Below are 21,298 nucleotides of genomic sequence, written 5' to 3' on the forward strand. Positions count from 1 at the left end.
TCCAATGTAAATTAGGTATTTAGTTTATTCAGACGGGAGATCGGAGTACAATGTTTTGTTATTTTTAGCCCGAGTTACGTCTGACGTCTAGACATACCTAGCTTATTCCTTGTTCTGTGCATCAAAGTTCTGTACTTATTGCTGAATAGATAGAATTTCAATACCAGCTGATGAGTTCGAAAACCACGTACAGTACGCGACAGGTCGAGATAGCAATCGGGGAGGGAACGCCTCTCACACCCGCACAGCCCTCGCATTTACACGGTGCGGGCGAGCGCGGGTGACTTGCTGGTGTGCGGGGCGTCACCCTGCCTCATACCCCGATTGCCATCTCAATCTGTCGCGGACTATAACCATCATTCGGGGCTAATTTACTATATAAATTACTATAAGTACCTATATTATTTTTCTTCAATCATATTAAAATCAAATCGTTTGTGGGAAAGGACGATTAACAAGAAAAGAAACAAATAAAATAAATTATTTGAAGTTTTATTTTAATGATGAATACGTAAGCTAACTTTGTCGATCGAGTCTTTGATTCCCATTACCGAAAAGAAAACCTTGCTTACTCTGCACTCTTTCTTGGTCTTGGCTCTTAGTATCGTATTATAGTACTCTTATGAAATAAACTTAAATCTAAAAAAAACAACATTAAATTGAAACTAAAATAAATTAAATTAAATCTAAAACCTCATCGAGACCACCGCAGCGAGGCATTGTACCCAAGATGCTGGCAGCATAACCTGGATGGCCAAACTAATTCTTTGACCAAGGTAGCTGCCAGCTCTCGGGTCCCCGGTTAACTCAATAACCCTTATGAAATATTGAATTGATGCATGATGATTTTAATAATGATAAGATGCATTTCGCATGTTTCAGAAACGTTATCTTAGTAATAATAATTATTATGATGCGTTTCGCTTGTTTCAGAAGCGGCATGGCATGAGCGGCCGCGTGGGCGCGACATGCGGCGAGCGCCGCTCGCGCAGCCCGCCGCCGTCGCTCTTGCGCTCTCCGTGCTGCTGCGGTTCGTTGATGCCGGTTTGTATTCTGCTAAATTATAGAGTCGCTTGCACTAGAAACTAACATTGGTACTGATTCTGAGCACAACTAAATTTTAGAGCATTCGCATCCTCTTCTTACTAATATAATATGATAAGGATAGACATAGTTTGACAGGTTTACGTTTAATTTAGAACCGTCAGATCTCGTGACTTTAGCTGCCAATCGCGAGCGTTGTATCGTTTAAACTTGTAGCGTGTACTAAAATTTAGAGCCTTTAAATGTAAAATTCATGTTCCGTCCTTTTTTAGCAATATAAAAAGAAGAGGATGCAGATACTCTAAATTTAGTTTAGCGAAAAACAACAGAATCAATGCCTTTGTTACCTTAAGCGTAACCTATAATTATTATGCCTACTGAAAGACTTGGTTGTTAATGCTTTCTGTTTTTGTTGCTACGCTGGTTTTGATTATTTTCTGTGCTGCTGTGGTTCGTTGATGAGGCCTTGTATTCTGCTAATTATAGAGCCGCTTGCACTAGAAACTACTTATATTGGTACCTTAAAAGAAATCTATAAGCATATTGAAAAACTTGGTTGCTAATACTTTTTGTTGCCACGGCAAATTTAAATTAATGAAGTAAATTTTAAATTCTTGTGAATTTTTCATAATTCAAAGAAAATTTTATGATTGATTTTGAATTAAAAAAAGTCACTCATCCTGTATACGTACGTATAAGCATTACAATATCGTAATAATCCCCCTTTTCATAATATATAATTTTTTTATTCACAAAATGTAAGTCATTAAGTAGGGCAAGTAATTATAGTATTGTTGACATAATTTTAATTATGCGCAACTGATATTTATTTGTTTTATTAATTATTGAAAGTCGATGGGACTCAAAATTGAATAAATTGGTAATGGAAATTTCACTGCAGCTCTCATTTTATGGAAATGCTATTGTAACGGATAATTGGAAATTGGAGAGTGATTGATTTTCCGGGGTTTCATATTTTGGTTATTTTTTTGTGAATTTTCTTTGCGAATAAATCCATACTAATATTATTAATGGGAAAGTATCTTTGTCTGTAAGCTGTGATAGCCTAGTGGTTAGGAGGTCCGCCTTCTAATCGGAGGTTGAAGGTTCGATCCCGGGCACACACCTCTAACTTTTCGGAGTTATGTATTTTTAAGGATCTACTGCTAGATTAGCCACTCGAGTATCGAACCTACCAGTGTGTGACTAAGCTTCAGGTTATATATAATATCTGTCCCGGCTTTGCTCACGTGTTTAGTCGGGCTAACGTCGACTAAACACGTGAGTAAATATTATATATAATGGAAATCACTCACGATAGTTTAAAAGCTTCAGGATTTTGCAGGTTCAATGGGTCCAGGCGTGCCCGAGAATATAACTGTGACGTTCTTGAACCCAACCACAGTGCGTGTCTCGTGGTCAACCACGGCGGACTTGGTCGAGAAGTATGACGTCACGTATAAGCCTTCAGACGCTAGGTAAGATGTTTTGCTACTTCAGTTCGTTGTTTGGGCTAAACATGAACCGACTATGTAAAGATAAATTGAATTAAATTCTTTTTATATATAGGTATAGATAAATAATAATTGTACCTGTACGTTACCTATTCTGTTTTTTTTTTTTTTCAGTGTTTGAGTTTATTGAGGTCCAATTTCGTATTGGAATTTTTTTATATGCCAAAATACTTTTAGGTAAAAAAAAGTAGAGACTGTCTCAGTGCAATGTAGTCGGTTGGTGTTTAGTTGATTTTGTACCGTTGCTTTTCTGTCACCTTTAATCATTTTCTGTGTTAACTTTCTACAAAAATACTACTTAACAAGAATAATATTTTATCATTTTCTGTGTTTTTTAACTTTCTATAGAAATACCTACTACTTAACATGAATTAAATTATATTATGGATACACATCTTTTTAACATTCCAGCATTTACTAATACACCATATTATTTTGTTTATACTTAATACAATATTTAAGCCTAACTCGGTTTTATATTGTTACACTAAGTTTTATAGGTGTTCAGGGGTATCTAAAATCGTAGCTAGCTATCTAATCTACAAAAAATGCCAGCATAATTTTTTTCTCTGCACTTATTCCAAATATTCTATTAGTTTGTATTAACTACAACACCTATATTATAAGCTATTTAAGTTCGTAAAACTAAGTTTGAATTTACACTATCAAGTATATTATGTTACTATAGGAGAGAGTTGCAAGTTGCTTCTTCGAACTCTATAATCGATGACCCGTATGACCTCTTTCCCTCTACTCTCTTAGGTTGTGCATTATTTATGAAATATCTAAAAATATCGAACAATGTATATTTTCCGTTTGTAATATGCAAGAACGCTTTTATACCCATTAAGATACTTTTAGTAGTAGTAGTTTTTTTTTCCAAAAAACTTAGACACTTGACAATGATTTCAAAATACCTATTCAATGAGGTATCACTCGAGGGTTGCATTTTTTTCGGCTCTCACTATTTATGTTTCAGTAGGTACAACGGGACAACATTTACGAAAAATTCCCGTTGAGTCACAGTGTTACTCACGGGAGTGTGATTCAACATTTTAATTACATAGTAAAATCTGTGATCGCTGCACATATTATATTACTGTAGGACTGTGCTGAGTTTGTGAGTGCTGAAATGGCATACAGACAGATAGACAGTGGACACACGGACCTGACGAAACTATAAGAGTTTCTCGCCAAGGTTTAGATAGCGGAACTTATTTTATGACGTGGAATCTTGCACAGATGTGCATTGTACAAGTTAATACGGTTTTCAGAAATCAGAACCATAGCTTTATACAGGCTGTAACCAAAACGCTAGCAAAAACTTAGCGTTATTGTTATACTACCTAAACACAATCCAATACCAATAACCATTTGCCTCATTTTGTAGTTTTAGCGATTTAGTATTTTTCAAACTAGCATTGTATCGCGTGTAAAACTCGTGTCAATGCCCCACCTACAACGCGGCATTGACTCCGAGTGGCCTACTTACGCAACGTTCGTTGACCTCTAGCGTCATTCAGATGTTTTATTTGCAATATATCGTGAAATATTTTTTCGCGTTTTTTTGTGGTATCATAATATCAGTAATCATTAGTAAGTATTATCACCTGTCTTCGTTTTTGCTAGCATTCTGGTTACACCCTGTATTATGAAATTATGTTGATGACGTATATGTAATACAATGCCTTGTAGTAAATAGGTACAGGAGATGGTAATGCAGAGCAGATGCAAGTGACGTTATTCACGTTGAAACATGAAGCTTATCTGTCTAATGAAATTGTCTCCTAAGAGGGTAGTAGAGTGACGTAGAAATCCATTTTGTGTTATGTCTGTATCATGCAACTGGATATATGGAATATCTAATAAATTCACAAGTTGATACAACATAGTTGCCTCTTGTCGACCTCCCTGGTGCACTAGAAAATACTAATTATTATTAGTTCAGGACCACAATTTTTTTGTGTGTAATATAACCACAAATTCACGGTTTTCTGAAAGACCTACCAACCTGCCAAATTTCATGATTCAACGGGAGGTATCATGTAGGTTTCTTGACAGACCGACATACAGACAGACCACAAAGTGATCCTATAAGGGTTCCGTTTTTCCTTTTGAGGTACGGAACCCTGATATATAAAAACTGGCGCAACACGTCCCAACATCGCGTTACCGATGTCGCAAGCCAAAAACAGTACCTATAAAGCCAGGGAAAACATTCTAAAATGGGGCTATCATGTCAACTTGTAATCTCGATAATAGCTGACATCATTATGCTAAGCGGGTTCGGCGAATAAACACGATTATTCATTGTATACCAGTTGATAAATCAATGCAGTCTATTTGTAGGCTTACTTGAATATACGCTTTAGCAAATTACAGTGTAAGGCTCAGTTCTGACGTGCGGAAACGCTTGAATGCACACAGTTTTGTTTAGTGAATATGCGGTTGAGCTGCAGGTTAAAGGTGACGGTAGATCCACACAAAACAAGTAGTCTAACCTGAAGTTGCGGTTTCCACAAATTGCACAGGTCATGGACTAAATCGGTTTTAAATAATGCCAGCTGGGATCTGTTTTTGTACAATGCACACTCATGTTCAGATTAGACTACTTATTTTGTGCGCACTGTACACATAAATAGGTACAACTAACTGCGCGGTTAAATGCGAAAGTGTATTTATTTGATGATTTCACGGTTTTTCTTTCGATCACACTATAACAGAGCAACGGATCGATATTCTTTTTTGCATGGACAGAAAATGACATGGTCACTTTTTATTGGGGAAAATCAAAGAGTTCCCATGCTATTTGTAAAAACCTAAATTCACGCAGACAAAGGTGCGGGCATAGGCTATTAAACAAAATACTATTATGATTCCGATAGCTTCCCTAAATGAAATTCGCACGGTTGGTCCATGCGGTTTTGGCAGTATCTGAACTAACCCTAAATTTCGTATACTACTAAATTGCATGGCTTCATGTTAAGGAGTCGTGCGATAAATGTGATTGATTACTTTGAGTATTGCGTGAAAGAAAATAATTAATTATTATCAAATTAACATAAGCTTTACATGAGCAATGATATTATGTATTTAGTACTTACCTGAACATTTATACGACGTGATTAAAAAACTAAAAACAAACGACTCGACTAAGAGTACGATTTCGATTCTCGAGTTTAATTAACTTTAGAATCTGTAGATGGTAGTGATAAAAACTCTGACAGCTGGCTTAGTGTGCTCTCCAAGATTCGTAAGTCATATTCGGACTTTCTAATACCGGCTTCCTACGGTGCGTGATATTGCGGACGGACGCGAACCAGTCCGCACCGACGCGACGCGACGTAGTGCCGACGCGTCCTTTGCGATGCGTCCGATCCGCGGGTGACAAAATGGCTTCGAATCTCAAGACCCACACAGGCTGACACGCAGCGTGTGACGCACCACGGCGCGTGGGTGTCTGTGCGTGATAATCCGCTGAATCACGCACCGTGGGAAGCCAGTATAAGGCGTTTATAGACAGTGTTACTGTCTATGGATACACGCACTGTCGCATCCTGGCCACACCACCTCAGAAAGTATATTTTTAGTATCCATACTATCAATACTAATCCATACTAATATTATAATAGCGAAATTGTGTCTGTCTATCCATCTGCTAGCTTTTCACGGTCAATCCGTTTAACTGATTTTGACTGAGGAAGCTTGCATCCCGGGGACATAATTGATTATATAGACTACTTTTGGACCGGGAAATCTTAAGAGTTTCCACAGAATTTAAAAAATCTATACCTACCCACGTAGACGTATCACCTAGTGAGTACATAAATACTCAACTAGATAAGTCAATAACATTATGTAGCAACCTACGCAAAAGTAAATAGATAGGTACTAATTAAAAGTAATTAAACATAACTACGCTCTAAATAATTCAAATACCAAGCTATTAAGCTAAAATTAACTTAACCTACTCGATGACATGTTGAAACAAACAAGATGTCAAAATACTTTTACATCGTTTACATAAATGTAAAACATGCCTAATGGACAAAGCACATGCAATACTTTAGTATCGGCGATAAGAGACTTAACTATAGATACCTACTCACTGCAAAAGTCCCCACGGAATTTTTAATAACCTAAACCCTCGCGAATAAATTCGCGGGCATTAATATAGGTAATGCTGAAATCATTATTTGCTACGTCGTAGCGTGCAGTACGCGGCAGAAAGTAATGTAGGCCATTACAATTACATTTCGGTTTTGTAGAGCGTTGTCTCTGTCACTCATACCTATATGACGTTTTGTCGGTCTCAACGACAGAGACAATGCTCTACAAATCTGCTATCTCCTTCTAAAGGTCGATGTACATTACTTTCTGCCGCGTAGGCACTGTAGGTAGGAACGTTACATAAACGACACCAGTACCAAAACCCGACAGAATATTATTATTGTGTTGAATTCGGTATTTGCAGTACGCGTTGTTGGAAATTCCCGACTCAAATATTTGTAACAATCCTTACACGTGAAATTCAGCACTAGAAACAATTCTGAACTAATGTCACTGCTTAGCAACCATACAGTCGGACAATAAAGCAATTTTATGAAGCTCGTCACTCTGTGAAGCACGAGTAGTTGCTATCCTATCGAGCGCTGCATTTTGAAGCCTTCTTATAGGTCCTTGCATGTTTTACAACTTAAAACTGCACGCATTCCCTATGATAACGTATTGTTGTTTTTTGAGGGTGTTTTATGCTAAAATATGGCAAATGGGTCCTCGGACCATGTCATAAAGCCTACTTTAATAGATAGTTTATTAAATGAGTTGTGCTCATGATGATGTTGGTATTTTTTATGTGTCGCGAGCTGTTGAAGTATGTATTTCGAAATTAAGTAGGTACATTAAGAGCCAGCAATATTGAAAATATTATGTTAGATGAAAAACCCTTTTATTAAAGGTTATCATTAGGTATGTACAAAAATTATCAATTTTTGAAAAGGTGGAAATTTTACCTACTTGGGTAAAAGGATAGAGTCAAGTGTATTTGAATTGTTTAAAAATATAGCAGTATGACAGCGTAGCCTAGCTTAGAGACTAGTTTGATGCTCAAATTGTCTACATATTTGTAAGCGAGCCATAATTCTTTGCGTAATTTATGTTTCTGAACTGTTCTATCGCTAAGTTATTTTCCGTAAGGCAGTATGAGTACCCTACGATTAAAGTGATTGCCCAACTGTATGATCGCTAAACTATGAAAGTAGATACAATGGCCAGTTATGATGTGAGCGTGAAATATTCATCTAGCGTCTCTTAAATGGCCGGGCGTTTTGTGAGGGAGACGTTTTGAATGAGAGCTGCTTTGCTCGCTTTCAACGCAAAAGGGGAGGATTATAGAACGGGTCGAGACTGTCGATTATAGATGCCACTGCCACTGAGATAAGCTTGGAAGGTTTGAACGAGTGAATTTTATTTAATTGCCCGACTGTATGATCTCTAAACTATGTCAGTACAATGGCCAGTTATGATGTGAGCGTGAAATATTCATCAAGCGTCTCTTAAATGACCGGGCGTTTTGTGAGAGAAACGTTTTGAATAAGAACTGCTTAACTCAATTTCAACGCAAAAGGGGAGGATTATAGAACGGGTAATGATTAAAATTGTGACTACACTTTGGTAGCCAAAATTGAATAACATCAGATCAGATTTCTAATCAGATCAAACTGGATTAATCCAGGTTTCATCATCATCTTGAGAAACTCGGCTCACTATAGAGCACGGGCCTCCTCTCAGAGTGGGGGACGGGACACGGGTCTAAGGAGACCCGTGTTTGCCAATCTGCGCTTCTTGGCCAGCCTGGAAGGCCAAGCTGGCCAAGTGCAGATTGGCAAACTTCACACACCTTTGAGAACACTATAAAGAACTCTCAGGCATGCAGGTTCCCTTACGATGTTTTCCTGCACCGTTGAAGTATGTGATACTTAAAACGCACATAGCTCCGAAAAGTTAGAGGTGTGTGCCCGGGATCGAACCCCCGACCTCCGATCAGAAGGTGGACGTCCTAATCACTAGGCTATCACAACTTTTCTCGTTGATTAGAAACTATGTAGTTATGTACCTAATACATAATTAATTATGTACGTATGTAATAAATATACTTGGTAAGAGCGAGTGTAGTAATTATGTTGAATCCAAGGTACAAATCCCTTCTCTCTTGTGAGAAAAATGGTGTATGCGTAGACATGGCAATGCCACTGGGGATTTTTATATTATGACCCTGTGGAATAATTAAAGGTTGATGATCATGATGACGACTGGCATATTTTGCTTTATCCTCCATGAACTGTTAGGATTATGTTTGAACTAGAAAACATCACACCTTGAGTCTTGACTTGAATACAAAATTCACTTTATAGTGACAGCTACACACCACATTGCTTGATCACCTACCCTATGGTAGGTACATTAGTATGTTTGGTTCCGGTACTTTTTGTTTAGCCCCTCGGCAGCCGCGCTGTATTATTTAGCGAAAACCAAAGGGACTCGTTTAATGGACTCCACTATGAGGGGAGTAAAAAGATTAGATTTCTTATCGCACAAAAAATCTAACCATGGAACGTACGAGACTGCCACTGGGATAAGCCTGGATGTTTTCAGACGGGTGAATTTATAAAATTAAAAAGTTTTATTATTCTGTTCGCCATTCAACTCCCTAGAAGGTTTTTAATTTGACTGTATTTTAACAGGAATTTATTTGTAACTAGATAATGCCCACGACTTCGTCCGCGTGGATTTAGGTTTTTAAAAATCCTGTGGGAACTCTTTAGTTTCCGGGATAAAAAGTAGCCTATGTCCTTCCCCGGGATGTAACCTACCTCTGTACCTAATTTCATCTTTGGTTGAACTGTTGGGCCGTGAAAAGCTAGCAGACAGACAGACAGATACCCTTTCGCATTTATAATATTAAGTAGGGATGTGCTCCAAAAAACCGAAAGATCGACGGTTCAAACCCCGCCTGTTGCACTATTGTCGTACCTACTCCTAGCACAAGCCTGACACTTAGTTGGAGAGGAAAGGGGAATATTAGTCATTTAACATGGCTAATATTCTTTAAATAAAACATGAAGTTTTCGCTTCAAGAAATTATATTTTCCTGCTCGTTTCGATTTCCATCTTCTTTCCCCTTCTATCCCCAGCTTGTTAGTAGAAAACAACGAAATTGACTCATGGTACGTTAGTTACAGAGTGGTGCTGGAGGTGGCTGGCAACTCGGACGCAGTGATCCTCAGCGGGTTAGAAGCAGATACGCAATATCAAGTGACTGTTGCCGCTCTCTGGGGTGGCCACAAGTATAGAAGCAGGCCTATTGTCTTCCGCACGCTGGGTAAGTGGTTATTTTTTAAATTATTTTCACTTTGCATTTAAGTTTTCAGTCGAGTGTTATACCTACAAGCTAGATCAATCTATTTTTGTCCACTGCTGGGCATATACCTGTCACAGCTCACCACACATTTCACGTCAAGGCAAGGGCCGCCATCTTCTTCATAGAAGCGACTACTCGTTGTTGGGTGGAGCGTAAAATTGTGCGGTTTCCGTAGATGACAGAACAAAACGTTACCTGTGCGGTCGTGTCACCCTTTCCCTCTAACCGCACCTCACATCGAGAGAGGCCGGGTGAATTAATTTTTCTATAGATACAAGATTTTTTAGTGAAAACGGAAAGTGAAAATTTCAAATCGACGTTTGGAATTACGCCCATTTTTTTACACAAATTTAAGACATTTGAAATGATTATGAAATAAAGTGTGAAATGAATTTTCCAGTTTTCTAGTTTAATATACCTATAGTTTATTTACGCACGAAGTTACTTCAAAATTTGCCCTTAAATAGAGATTTTTCAAGGGCCATAATCTTTGAAATAAATACAATTTTACTATATTAATTATTTTATTACATAGATGAATTGATTGATTAATTGGCTTAGTTTATCAAGAGATAAATCGAGAAATGGCTTAGTTATAGATCTAGGACAATAAAGAATAGAATAATAGGCGTAATACATTTGTATGGAGAAGCGCGTAAGAAGGGCTATCAGTCTAAACTTTAGACGCGCAACGGGGGTGACTTCTAGTTCTTTAGACTCTAAAGAACTAGAAGTCACCCCCGTTTCGCTTGCCGGTGCGCGTTCTACTCCAGAACACGCATCACCAACAGGCATCAGTTTTGCGTCAGAAAATATTTTATGCTTATCAATTTTTTCTTCGAAATTATTCACCATCGACAACTTATTTTGAAATTTTCTAATAGGTTACATAGACACGTACCAACAAACGTATAATCCAGTAAATATTTAATAGTCAGTGGCAAAGCGTGGGTAATTTTCCTGTAACTGCTCAAGGCTTGTCATTTTCACAGCTGTGTCAACATGCGCCAGCGTGCCGTCACGTGTATTCGAGTATTCGTGGTGTATTAGTGGTGTACTCGTTGTGTATCCGTGTACTCCCTTTCGCTTTTGTTTCGCGTTTCGCATACAAAAGCAATGGATAGTGAGGTACCTACATGCAACCGGAATATTAATACATAATACCACGAGGCCGAGTTTAGAAGACTGTCGCTAATTACGAAGTTTTGCGATCAAAGTCAAAGTGAAATCATTACTTCAAATTAGTTGCTATTGTACTCTTCCTGATTGTCAATTGCTGAATTTGATTTGCAATACAATGATGAAGTAGTGATAATTAATTACGTAAGCTTGAAATTAACTTAGGTAACTAGCCACGGCCGAAGCCTTTCACCAGATCAGACCAGAGAAAATTAAGAAATTACAAAATCCCAAATCGGGAATCAAACCCGGGACCTCCTACTAATAAGACCACAGCGCTCACCATAACTGCGCTAGGGAGGTCAACAAAAATAATAAGCTAAATTTGATCATCGTAATACCTGCTTTGTACCAGGGACAGACAAAGCTGCTTTTCTCGTACTCATCAACATAAACCGCTTGAGTTACTAAAGTTAATTTACGAGCTGTACCCGTAGTATAAGATTTTACATCTCACCAAACGTTGCTAGAATTCGAGAATCGAAACACAATAACATCAAAGTAAAATGGACCTAAAGAGCCTTGAATTGAAGTCAAAAATTCAATGCCACTGATTTTAATTTCGCAAGGTTTCCGCTTGGAGCGCTCGCTGTAGATGTGTAGACAAACTTGAGCTTTAAAATTAGGCAATTAAGATCCAGTTTACTATAACGCAGAAGTGTTTCGACTCTGGAATTCTAGCAACGTTTGGTGTGACGTACAATCTTATACTACGGGTACTGAACCCATCTTCTAACATAACTTGCGTATTTACATAGTATGCAGTATAGCACGAAATCACTACCCCTATTATAAATGCGAAAGTGTGTTTGTTAGTTGGTTTGTCTTTCTATCACGTCGCAACGGAGCAACGGGTCGACGTGATTTTTTGCATAGGTATAGTTTAAGACCTGGAGAGTGACATAGGCTACTTTTTATCCCGGAAAAATCAAAGAGTTTCTAAGGAATTTTTAAAAACCTAAATCCACGCGTACGAAGTCGCGACCATCAGCTAGTCTGTAATATGTGAAAATGGATTTGATCTGTAAAAAGTTCTTCTCAAATAGATCTGCAAATAGTTCCTTAATGTTATGCTAGTCTTAGTCTATCTTCAGAGATTAAATCACAATAACAAAAAGTAGAATGGGTCGCCTGTTTATACTAGTATCTAAGATCATCTACTGATATTATTCATTCCTCATCTACCAAAACAATAAATTTAGGTACATGGTACGATATTTTGTAACATTCTAAAACGTAATTTGGGGCTATTCGAACGTTCTAAAACTAGTTAAACTCGACGCTAATTGTGATCGCAGGTAGTCGTGCGGATATCCCAATTTAGGTACACGCGAGTGATTTAGGTAATGAATAATGAAATATGCTAATCTTTAATCTCGCCCTGCGTAGTGGGCGATTTTAAAGCAAACCTAGATGATGCCCGCGTCTATATAAAATAATAAAACTTTCTTTCGCCAGAAAATGGCGACAGTATGCAATATGAAACTTCTCATACAAATTTAATATTAGGTATGCTATTAACTGAAACTATCCTGAGTTGTAGAGTAAATCTAACTAGTTCGTTTGTCGACATGAATTTGCATGCAAAAATTTATGGTTGAAGAATTCTACCGTGGAACGTAAACAAAAATAGGAATGTAACGAATGAAACGGTAAAAATGTATAGCCAAGCCCAATCTACTCAAATATAGCTTATTTTATACTAGCTTATGCTCGCGACTTCGTTCGCGTGGGCTACACAAATTTTAAACCCCTATTTCACCCCCTTAGGGTTGAATTTTCTAAAATCCTTTCTTAGCGGATGCCTACGTCATAATAGCTTTCTGCATGCCAAATTTGAGCCTGATCCGTCCAGTAGTTTGAGCTGTGCGTTGATAGATCAGTCAGTCAGTCAGTCAGTCACTTATTCCTTTTATATATTTAGAATAATGTGAAATGTAAAATGGGACCACCTCTGAAGTATGTCCTACAAAACAAAAAAGAATCATCAAAATCGGTTCATAATTGACGGAGTAATCGCGTAACAAACCGCCTCCTTTTTTTGAAGTCGGTTAAAAATACAATACATAATGTGAAAACATAAAATTCCCGTTTTGCAGAGACGTGTAAAACCAGACGTGGCGAAGAACCGAGATCCTCTCAGAGCCGAGACAGCTCGTTAATGTCGAGGCCAATTTTAGATGTCGGTCATAGCACTCTGGAGACACTGTACCTACTCATATTTATATTGCCTACCTACACATATAAATAAAACTGATAAGTATTTTGCTATGATCTCAAAATAACGTGTGGCACAATTCAAAAATAAACGGTTTTCTTTATATTTACGTGACTACGGCAAAGTCAAGGAAGGGTTATGATTTTAGCAGTCTATGTGTATATGTATGTATGTCTGTATCTATGTGTGTTCCACTGTTATGGTCCGGGTCACATTCACATAGGTAACATAGGCTCGTATTTTAATAATAACCAATTAAACTCGAATAAACAGACAACAAAGAGATCCTGTAAGGTTTGAGGTACGGAACCCTAAAAAGGAACCATAAGGGTTCCTTCAGGATCACTTCGTTGTCTGTCTGTCTGTCTGTCGTGTTTGTCAAGAAACCTACAGTGTAGGTACTCCCTGTTGACCTAGAATCATAAAATTTGGCAGGTATACAGTAGTTCTTATAGCAGACATAAGGGGAAAAATCTGAAAACCATGAATTTATAGTAACATCACGAAAAAAAAAAAATATGTTCATGAACAAATAATTAATATTTTCAACTTTCAAATTAAGATAACAAAGTATACGAAGTGGGGTATCGTATGAAAGAACTTTACCTGTACATTCAGAAACAGATCTTTATTTATTTTCATGTATAATAGTTATTGATTAGAATTAGAACTTAATTTTTCGAAATGCGAATTGTTTTTTTACAGAAAAACTGTCGCAAGAAAGAATTCTATTGGCCTCTGAATTATTCAATGAAATTTCACCTAATATTAAAATACTTGATAAACGTTCACTTTGCCTTCTCGGTGCTCCTCTTTATAATGAATCCATACAACCACTCTTGGATCAAAAAGTCAGAACATTTTCGGCTAATACCGACAAATTGGGCACTCTAAATTCTCACATTGCATTTTCGATCCTAAAATATTGCCTTTTTGTACCTAAATTAATTTACATTCTCCGCGCGAGCCCAATTTGGAAATTTCATGGACTACTCGATAACATGGATGCCACCCTTAAAAGTACACTAGAACAAATTCTAAATTTAACTTTTGATGAGCACTCCTGGAACCAAGCAACTTTACCGGTCAAGTACGGTGGCATCGGCGTGAGGAAAATTTCCAGTGTAGCTCTTCCGGCTTTTCTGTCCTCTGTGCATAGTATAAAAGAGCTTAGCTCTCAAATTCTCAAATCCAATTCATCATTGACCTATGCCACAGAGGCCCTAGAGAGTTGGAAGGTCAGATGTCCCAATGTCGACATCCCGAAGGAACGTACTACACAAAAACTTTGGGATTTGCCATTGGTTCAACTGACACATACGAATTTGGTTCAAAATCTTACAAGTGACAGAGATCGTGCCAGGCTTCTAGCATTATCCGAAAAGGAATCTGGGTATTGGCTGCATGCCTTGCCATCAAAAAATCTCGGCACACTTTTAGATAACGAAAGTTTTCGTGTGGCTCTAGGTCTCAGATTGGGAACACCACTGTGCCATCAGCACAGATGTCCGTGTGGAAAAGAGGTTGATAAATTTGGAATCCACGGACTCTCTTGCCAAAGGAGCTCCGGTAGGCTGTTTAGGCATGGCTCTCTTAACGATACAATTAAAAGAGCTCTTGCCACCATAAATATTCCTGCGCTCATTGAGCCGGCAGGGATTAGTCGGGATGATGGCAAGAGACCTGATGGATTGACGCTGGTTCCCTGGGAACGGGGACGGGCGCTAATGTGGGACGCAACTTGCGTTGACACATTGGCCCCGTGTCATATCAGGAAGACAGCATCAAGACCGGGAGCCGCAGCAGAAACAGCTGAAAACGGCAAGCGGCGCAAGTATGCCTCTCTTATAGAGAGTTACATTTTTGTGCCGTTTGCCGTGGAGACCCTGGGGCCATGGAGTCTTAGTGCTAAAAAATTTTTACGAGACATTTCACCGCGATTAATAGCCTCAACTGGTGACAGAAGGGCTGGCTCATTTTTTGCGCAGCGGATCAGCCTGGCTGTCCAGCGCGGAAATGCAGCCAGTATTCTTGGCACCATTCCACGCAGTCATGATTTATATAGTAATTAGATAAGGCTAGCTTTAAGTTTTATTGTATTAAAAAAAAAAAAAAAAAAAAAGTTATTGATTTATCGAGTAAAATTGTAGAAAAAAATACCCGAGTACGGAACCCTCGGTGCGCGAGTCTGATTCGCACTTGGCTGGTTTTATTCAGAGAAACAGATAATGTTATTGATCAAGTGACTCGTTGCGATTATCTACGAACACAGAATTTTTATTAGAAGGGACATTTTAGTTATATTTTTGCTTGCTGTGTATGAGCGTGAGTGTGTGTGTGTTGTAGATGAAAATACCGCTAACCTAAATATTTAAAACCGCGGTATTTTGGGCATATTTTGTGAATACAAAGCAGCCATTAGTGAAATAAAAGATGAGAACATGAGAGTAAAGGCGACTCTTGTTTTACATCACGAGTGCATCCGGAAGATTATGCGCGGTGGATGAACTATCTGGAACTAAGCCAAAATGGAAATTTAGTGCTGCATCGCGAACATTTCTGTACAGGGCTTAGTATGAGATTTTACATCTCATCAACGTTGATAGAATTCGAGAGTGGAACCACAATAACGTTAGAGTAAAATGGACCTCGACGTCCATCGTAACGTTAGAGTAGAATAGAATTAGCAAGTACGAGCTCCTTCAGCTCATAATTCAGGAGAAAATAGCCGGTAGAAGCCAAAGAAGAACATCGTGGCTCAAGAATTTACGCTAGTGGTACGGGATGAGTATCCATTCTTTATTCCGCGCAGCAGCGTCCAAGGTGCAGATATCCCTAATGGTTGCCAACTTCCGATAAGAGAAGGCACTATAAGAAGAATATGGATCTAAAGACACTTAATTTAAGTAAAAATTCATTAAGTACCTACGACTAAGTATAAAAGTATGCAGTAAGGTGTGGAATGCCTTTTTAACCGACTTCAAAAAAAAGAGGATGTTCTCAATTCATCGGAATCTTTTTTTTCATGTATTATGTATGTTACCCGATTACTCAAAGACGCCTGAACCAATTTTGAAAATTCTTTTTTGTTTGAAAAGGTATACTTCAAAGTTGGTCGCATTTAAATTTGGTGAAGATCTGATGAACATCTTCGAAGAAAGATAATGGAACTCCTCAACGGATAAGAGTAAATTACTCGCGATCAGTGTAATAGCTTAGTAAACAGTAGATTTTTAACCAGGCATAGCATATTTTAATACCATGGGGCCACTAAAAATTGTGAAATTTTTTTTTTTTTACAATAAAAATAAAAACCGACTTCAATACCTAGCCACAAACACTAAAAATTAAAAAATAATTTAATTTCTTACCGAATTTATTATGTAACAAGAGTTTATATTGTTCCATGATAATATTTTTTGGGGTCGGTGGCAATGAGGTGACATTGTGGAGTCTCATAAAAATACGAAGTCTAGACGATTCGCGCATCTAAAGCCAATTAGCACCGGCACCAAAAAGTATTATCATGGAACTATATTAACTCTTGTTACATAATAAATTCGGTAATAAATTAAATTATTTTTTAATTTTTAGTGTTTGTGGCTAGGTATTGAAGTCGGTTTTTATTTTTTTTTGTAAAAAAATTTTTTGGCATCCATGTTTCCTGCCACGTCTAACCTAAATACCTACATGAAAAGAGTGAATAGGCATTTTTAAAGCAATCGCGCTCCCACCTAAGTAGACCTCAGCATTACTTTTTATTAAGCATGATAGTCATCAAGCGCGACCCTATCTCGGAATTTAAAAAACCGATTTTTTTAAATGTCACAACGTTTGCGCTTGGAGCGCTGATAGTAGATGTATGAGCTTTGACCATAAAAACAAAGCAGCTAAGGTCCATTTTACTTTAACGCTGAAGTGTTTCGATGTTCGGATTCTACCAACGTTGGTGCGATGTAAAATCTTATACTAAGCCTACGGGCATACATTTTTAATTGACGCGGGTGTTCTGAAATTCCGGTCAAATGCATCGTTCAGTAATTTGTATTAGCAGTGTAAACGATGTGTTAAATTGTTTATTAGCAGGTGATTCTGTGGGCTTTTAACGTTTACTTTGTATTTGAAATATGAGTTTTAGTATACATTCCCTTTATGTCTTGCTTTTTCATTTTTTATTTTTGACTTTGCCTGCGTGAATTTAGGATTTTAAAAATTCCTTGAGAACTCTGATCTGCGAGATTTTTTGCCAGGATGCAAACTATCTCTGAACCAAATTTCTTCAAAATCAGTTAAATGAATAGCCCCGAAAAGATAATAGTCAGATAGATACATTTTGCATTTGGTAACATTAGTATCATCGCTTTAGATCAAAGAATCTTCTAATCTGCGACCCCTTAGTGGGTAAAGTATCTAGAGTACTAGAATATCATAGCCTCGTTATAGATTTAATCGAGTAAAACATTAGACCTAATCAGATAACGTTCTTTATTACGAAACAAATGGAATAATCTCTTATCCTGAGATTCAGTTCCCTTTATAAAACGGGGACAATAGGACAACTAAATCTTTTGTGTCTCAGGAAATGTAGGTACTTACTTACCTACATATTCCAAATTAGAATTAGTGAATCTCTTTGTAATTGGATTAGAATCCTCGTGAGTCCGTAAGGTTTTTGCTAAATAAAATTACGAGTTAGTATAGTAGTAGTAGCTTTAGTTTTAAGTTTGCGTTATAATTATCACCACTATATTATCTTACAAATCTAACACTATACCAGACAATCAATAAGAGTAATTTATTACCTATTTTGAATAAATCATTTGACTTTTTGACTTTTGACTTTTATAGTACATGTATAAGTCCCGCAAACTGCTATTGCGCTGGAACCATGTCTCATTAACGTCGAAACGACGTCATTTTGACGTCAGCCGAAATAAAAATATACCATCAGCTCGAAACTTCATTTTAGTGTTGACTTCACTAAAATGGCGGCCACGCGCATTAGTAGTTTGCGGGACTTACAAAATGTTTCCTGTCCAGAAACAAATCGGAAAGTAACCTCGCATGCTCAAGCGCCTTTTTTCCAAGGAATTTTCAGTTTATTCATTTATTTCATACTAGCTTATACTCGCAACTTCGTCTGCGTGGACTACACAAATTTCAAACCCCTATTTCACCCCCTTAGAGGTTGAATTTTCAAAAATCCTTTCTTAGCGGATGCCTACGTCGTAATAGCAAATGGCGCAACGTATCGACGTGATTTTTACATGGGTATAGTTAGAGACCTGGAGAGTTACATATGCTAGTTTTTATCCCGGAAAATCAAAGAATTCCCTCAGTATTTTAAAGAACCTAAATCCACGCGGACAAAGTCGCGGGCATCAGCTAGTTTGCAATAAATCGTGAAATTTAAATAAATCGTAAATCGCAAAATATAGGATTTTTCTGCAATAAAATCCCGTGAACGTCTTAGTTCCTTATTGCCCTGTTTTTCAAGACATAATCAATAAATAGCCTAATCCCGGGAAATCAAAGAGTCCCTTGGTATTTTTATCAAACCCACGCGGAAAGCCGCGGGCATCATAAACACTGTGTGTATTCTCCTGCGTGAATGACTATTGAGTTTGGCTGCCATGGCAGAAATTAAGGGGGAGGACATTATTTATTTCTCCAGGCTTATTTTGGGCTGATTTCATAACGTATTCCTCACTTTATGCGATTGTTTACAAATTCAGCGCTATTGAATTTGGATACTACGCGTCACGTTACCCTTTGTGGTGTTTGAGTAGGGTCTGCGAACTTGCTTAGTGAGGCGATATTTTGTGTACATTTGTCGATAAATTCGGTAGCCTTATTTTTAGGGTTTCATATCTCTAGAGAAAAAAAGGAACCCTTATATCACTTACACCTTACAGGATAGCACAAGTAAAGGGAAAAATCTGAAAACTGTGAATTTCTGGTTACATCACAATATGCATTTAGTCCCTTATTAGAACGTGACGAATGATTATTTTTTTGTCCTTAGGCAAATGTATTTTGTACTTGAGATTGTGACAAACAACGTGAAGTGAGGTTATGTCGACTCAAGTATTTTAAAGTAATAATTGATTTGTATGTATGTATGCAGTGGCGTGCAGCTCATAGAAGCATAAACGCACTGCTTACCCTCATTGTAATAAATCACTGCTTATTTTTCATTATAACCTGCCGTTAAATAAGTTCATACCTAAATGCATACCCTGGCTTGAACTCCTGTGCACGCCACTGTATGTATGTATGTATGTATATACTTTATTGCACCACAAAAACACAAATGACAGGTTACAAAAAGAAATCTTAATAAGTAGGTACAAAAAGGCGGTCTTATCGCTAAATAGCGATCTCTTCCAGACAACCTTAACGCTAGGGAAAAAACGAACAAATGGACAATGGGAGGTGGTGTAAAATAAACCTAAATACCAATAGCTAAATCAAAATTTGTTTTGAAAATTGAGTAGGTACTTAGGTACAATTTTCTTTTTGAAGTTATTGTGCATGGTGGGTTGCAGTTTACCTACTAGGCTGTAACAACCAAAATCGAAGGAATAACATTTCACTACTCGAACTGTGTATCTGACACATGAATAGTACACGTTGCACGAAGCACGTGGCCGTTTTCCGTGTCTGCCTTATCTGTTACTCAACAATCCTGGAATGAGACTACGTGAGTCCTTACTTAAGAGGGGCTTATTTAGTGTGGTCTTAACAAACGTATAGCCGGCGACAGGTCAAGATGGCAATCGGCTATGAGGCGGGGGGACGCCCCGAACACCCGCACGTCACACACGCTCGCCCGCACCGGGATAGCACGGGAGCTGTGTGGGTGTGCGGGGCGTTCCGTCCCCGATTGCCATCTCGACCTGTTGCGTACTATAGTTTGTCTCTCGTTTGAAAACTAACCAATCAAACTCAATGAAATTTTGTAGATAGATACGTTGTAGGTACGATGAGTATGTGACCGATCTTAAAGTATGGCCATAGATTTTGGATAGGTTCACTTTCGTTTTCAATGTGCGAATTCATACGGCAAGAGTGATCGAATGAGAACAATAATGCTTGTCATGAATATTTAATAACATCCCCACATGATCAAGTTTGCATGATCAAGCATTCAATGCTCATTCAAATTTGCATTTGCGCATTATCGGTTCGGTTGTTGTGTCCATTATGAGGGATTTATCAGACGTGATAATTTAAGACTGCGAAAATCAAAGATGAATTTGACAAACTTATCAAGATCATAAGTAAATCAAATGAGACTATTAGAAGATTTGAGAGAATAGATAAACTTGCATACACATAGAGTGATAAAGTCTAACCCTTCCATAATCTGGTAATGAGGTCATAATATCACGTATACACTTACCACTATTAAATATAGTACACCTGTTGCGTGCTACGGCATGCGTGTACATCAAGTGTCCCAAAGGGGGCCACTCATGAAAATAGACTTCGCTCGTATGTACAATGCCCTACTTTCACCGTGGCGTTAGGCTAAAGCAGACACGATACTTCGAAGTCGACAATCGGCGATTTGATACCTTTTTTGAAGCTTTGCCTATCAATTTGGCGTGTTATGTGATTTAGATCTTATCTGGTGACAGACTGGACAGTTAGCCATGGCTAGTTATCATGCTGCTGCTATGCTTTGACCGAGTGATATGCGGTTTAACGCTCCAGTACGATGTCGCAAAGAAATAAATTATAAGAGTATTGGCAGCTATACACCTTCCTGGTTAGCTCGCTTAGGTACATTTTAGTCTGCATTATCATTTACCACACAAATTCGCAGTAAGATCGCAGTCAAAGGACTGTAAATACTAAAAACTAGAACTTCAGTTTCAGCAGCTACACAGTGACTACACACATTTCACTCCGGAACAT

At 37.9% G+C, this 21,298-nt stretch overlaps 1 protein-coding gene and 1 long non-coding RNA gene across 5 annotated transcripts in view; one reads left to right on the forward strand and one right to left on the reverse strand.

The window, feature by feature from the left end:
* LOC138403373 (uncharacterized) overlaps window positions 1–21,298 on the reverse strand; it is a 606,611-nt gene that overhangs the window by 331,822 nt on the left and 253,491 nt on the right. The gene's annotated exons all lie outside the window — the stretch shown is intronic.
* LOC117989238 (fibronectin type III domain-containing protein 5) overlaps window positions 1–21,298 on the forward strand; it is a 133,833-nt gene that overhangs the window by 61,936 nt on the left and 50,599 nt on the right. For 2 of the 4 annotated variants that reach the window (XM_034976576.2, XM_034976578.2), the window contains exons 2-4: window positions 934–1,044; window positions 2,390–2,522; window positions 9,794–9,939. In XM_034976576.2, coding sequence (XP_034832467.1) covers window positions 969–1,044; window positions 2,390–2,522; window positions 9,794–9,939 — 355 coding nt within the window. In that variant the 5' untranslated portion in view covers window positions 934–968. The remainder of the gene's footprint in view (window positions 1–933; window positions 1,045–2,389; window positions 2,523–9,793; window positions 9,940–21,298) is intronic. The other 2 variants (XM_034976577.2, XM_069503662.1) reach the window with 1 other exon arrangement.

This window comes from Maniola hyperantus, chromosome 15, assembly GCF_902806685.2.
Source record: "Maniola hyperantus chromosome 15, iAphHyp1.2, whole genome shotgun sequence".
NCBI lineage: Eukaryota > Metazoa > Arthropoda > Insecta > Lepidoptera > Nymphalidae > Maniola > Maniola hyperantus.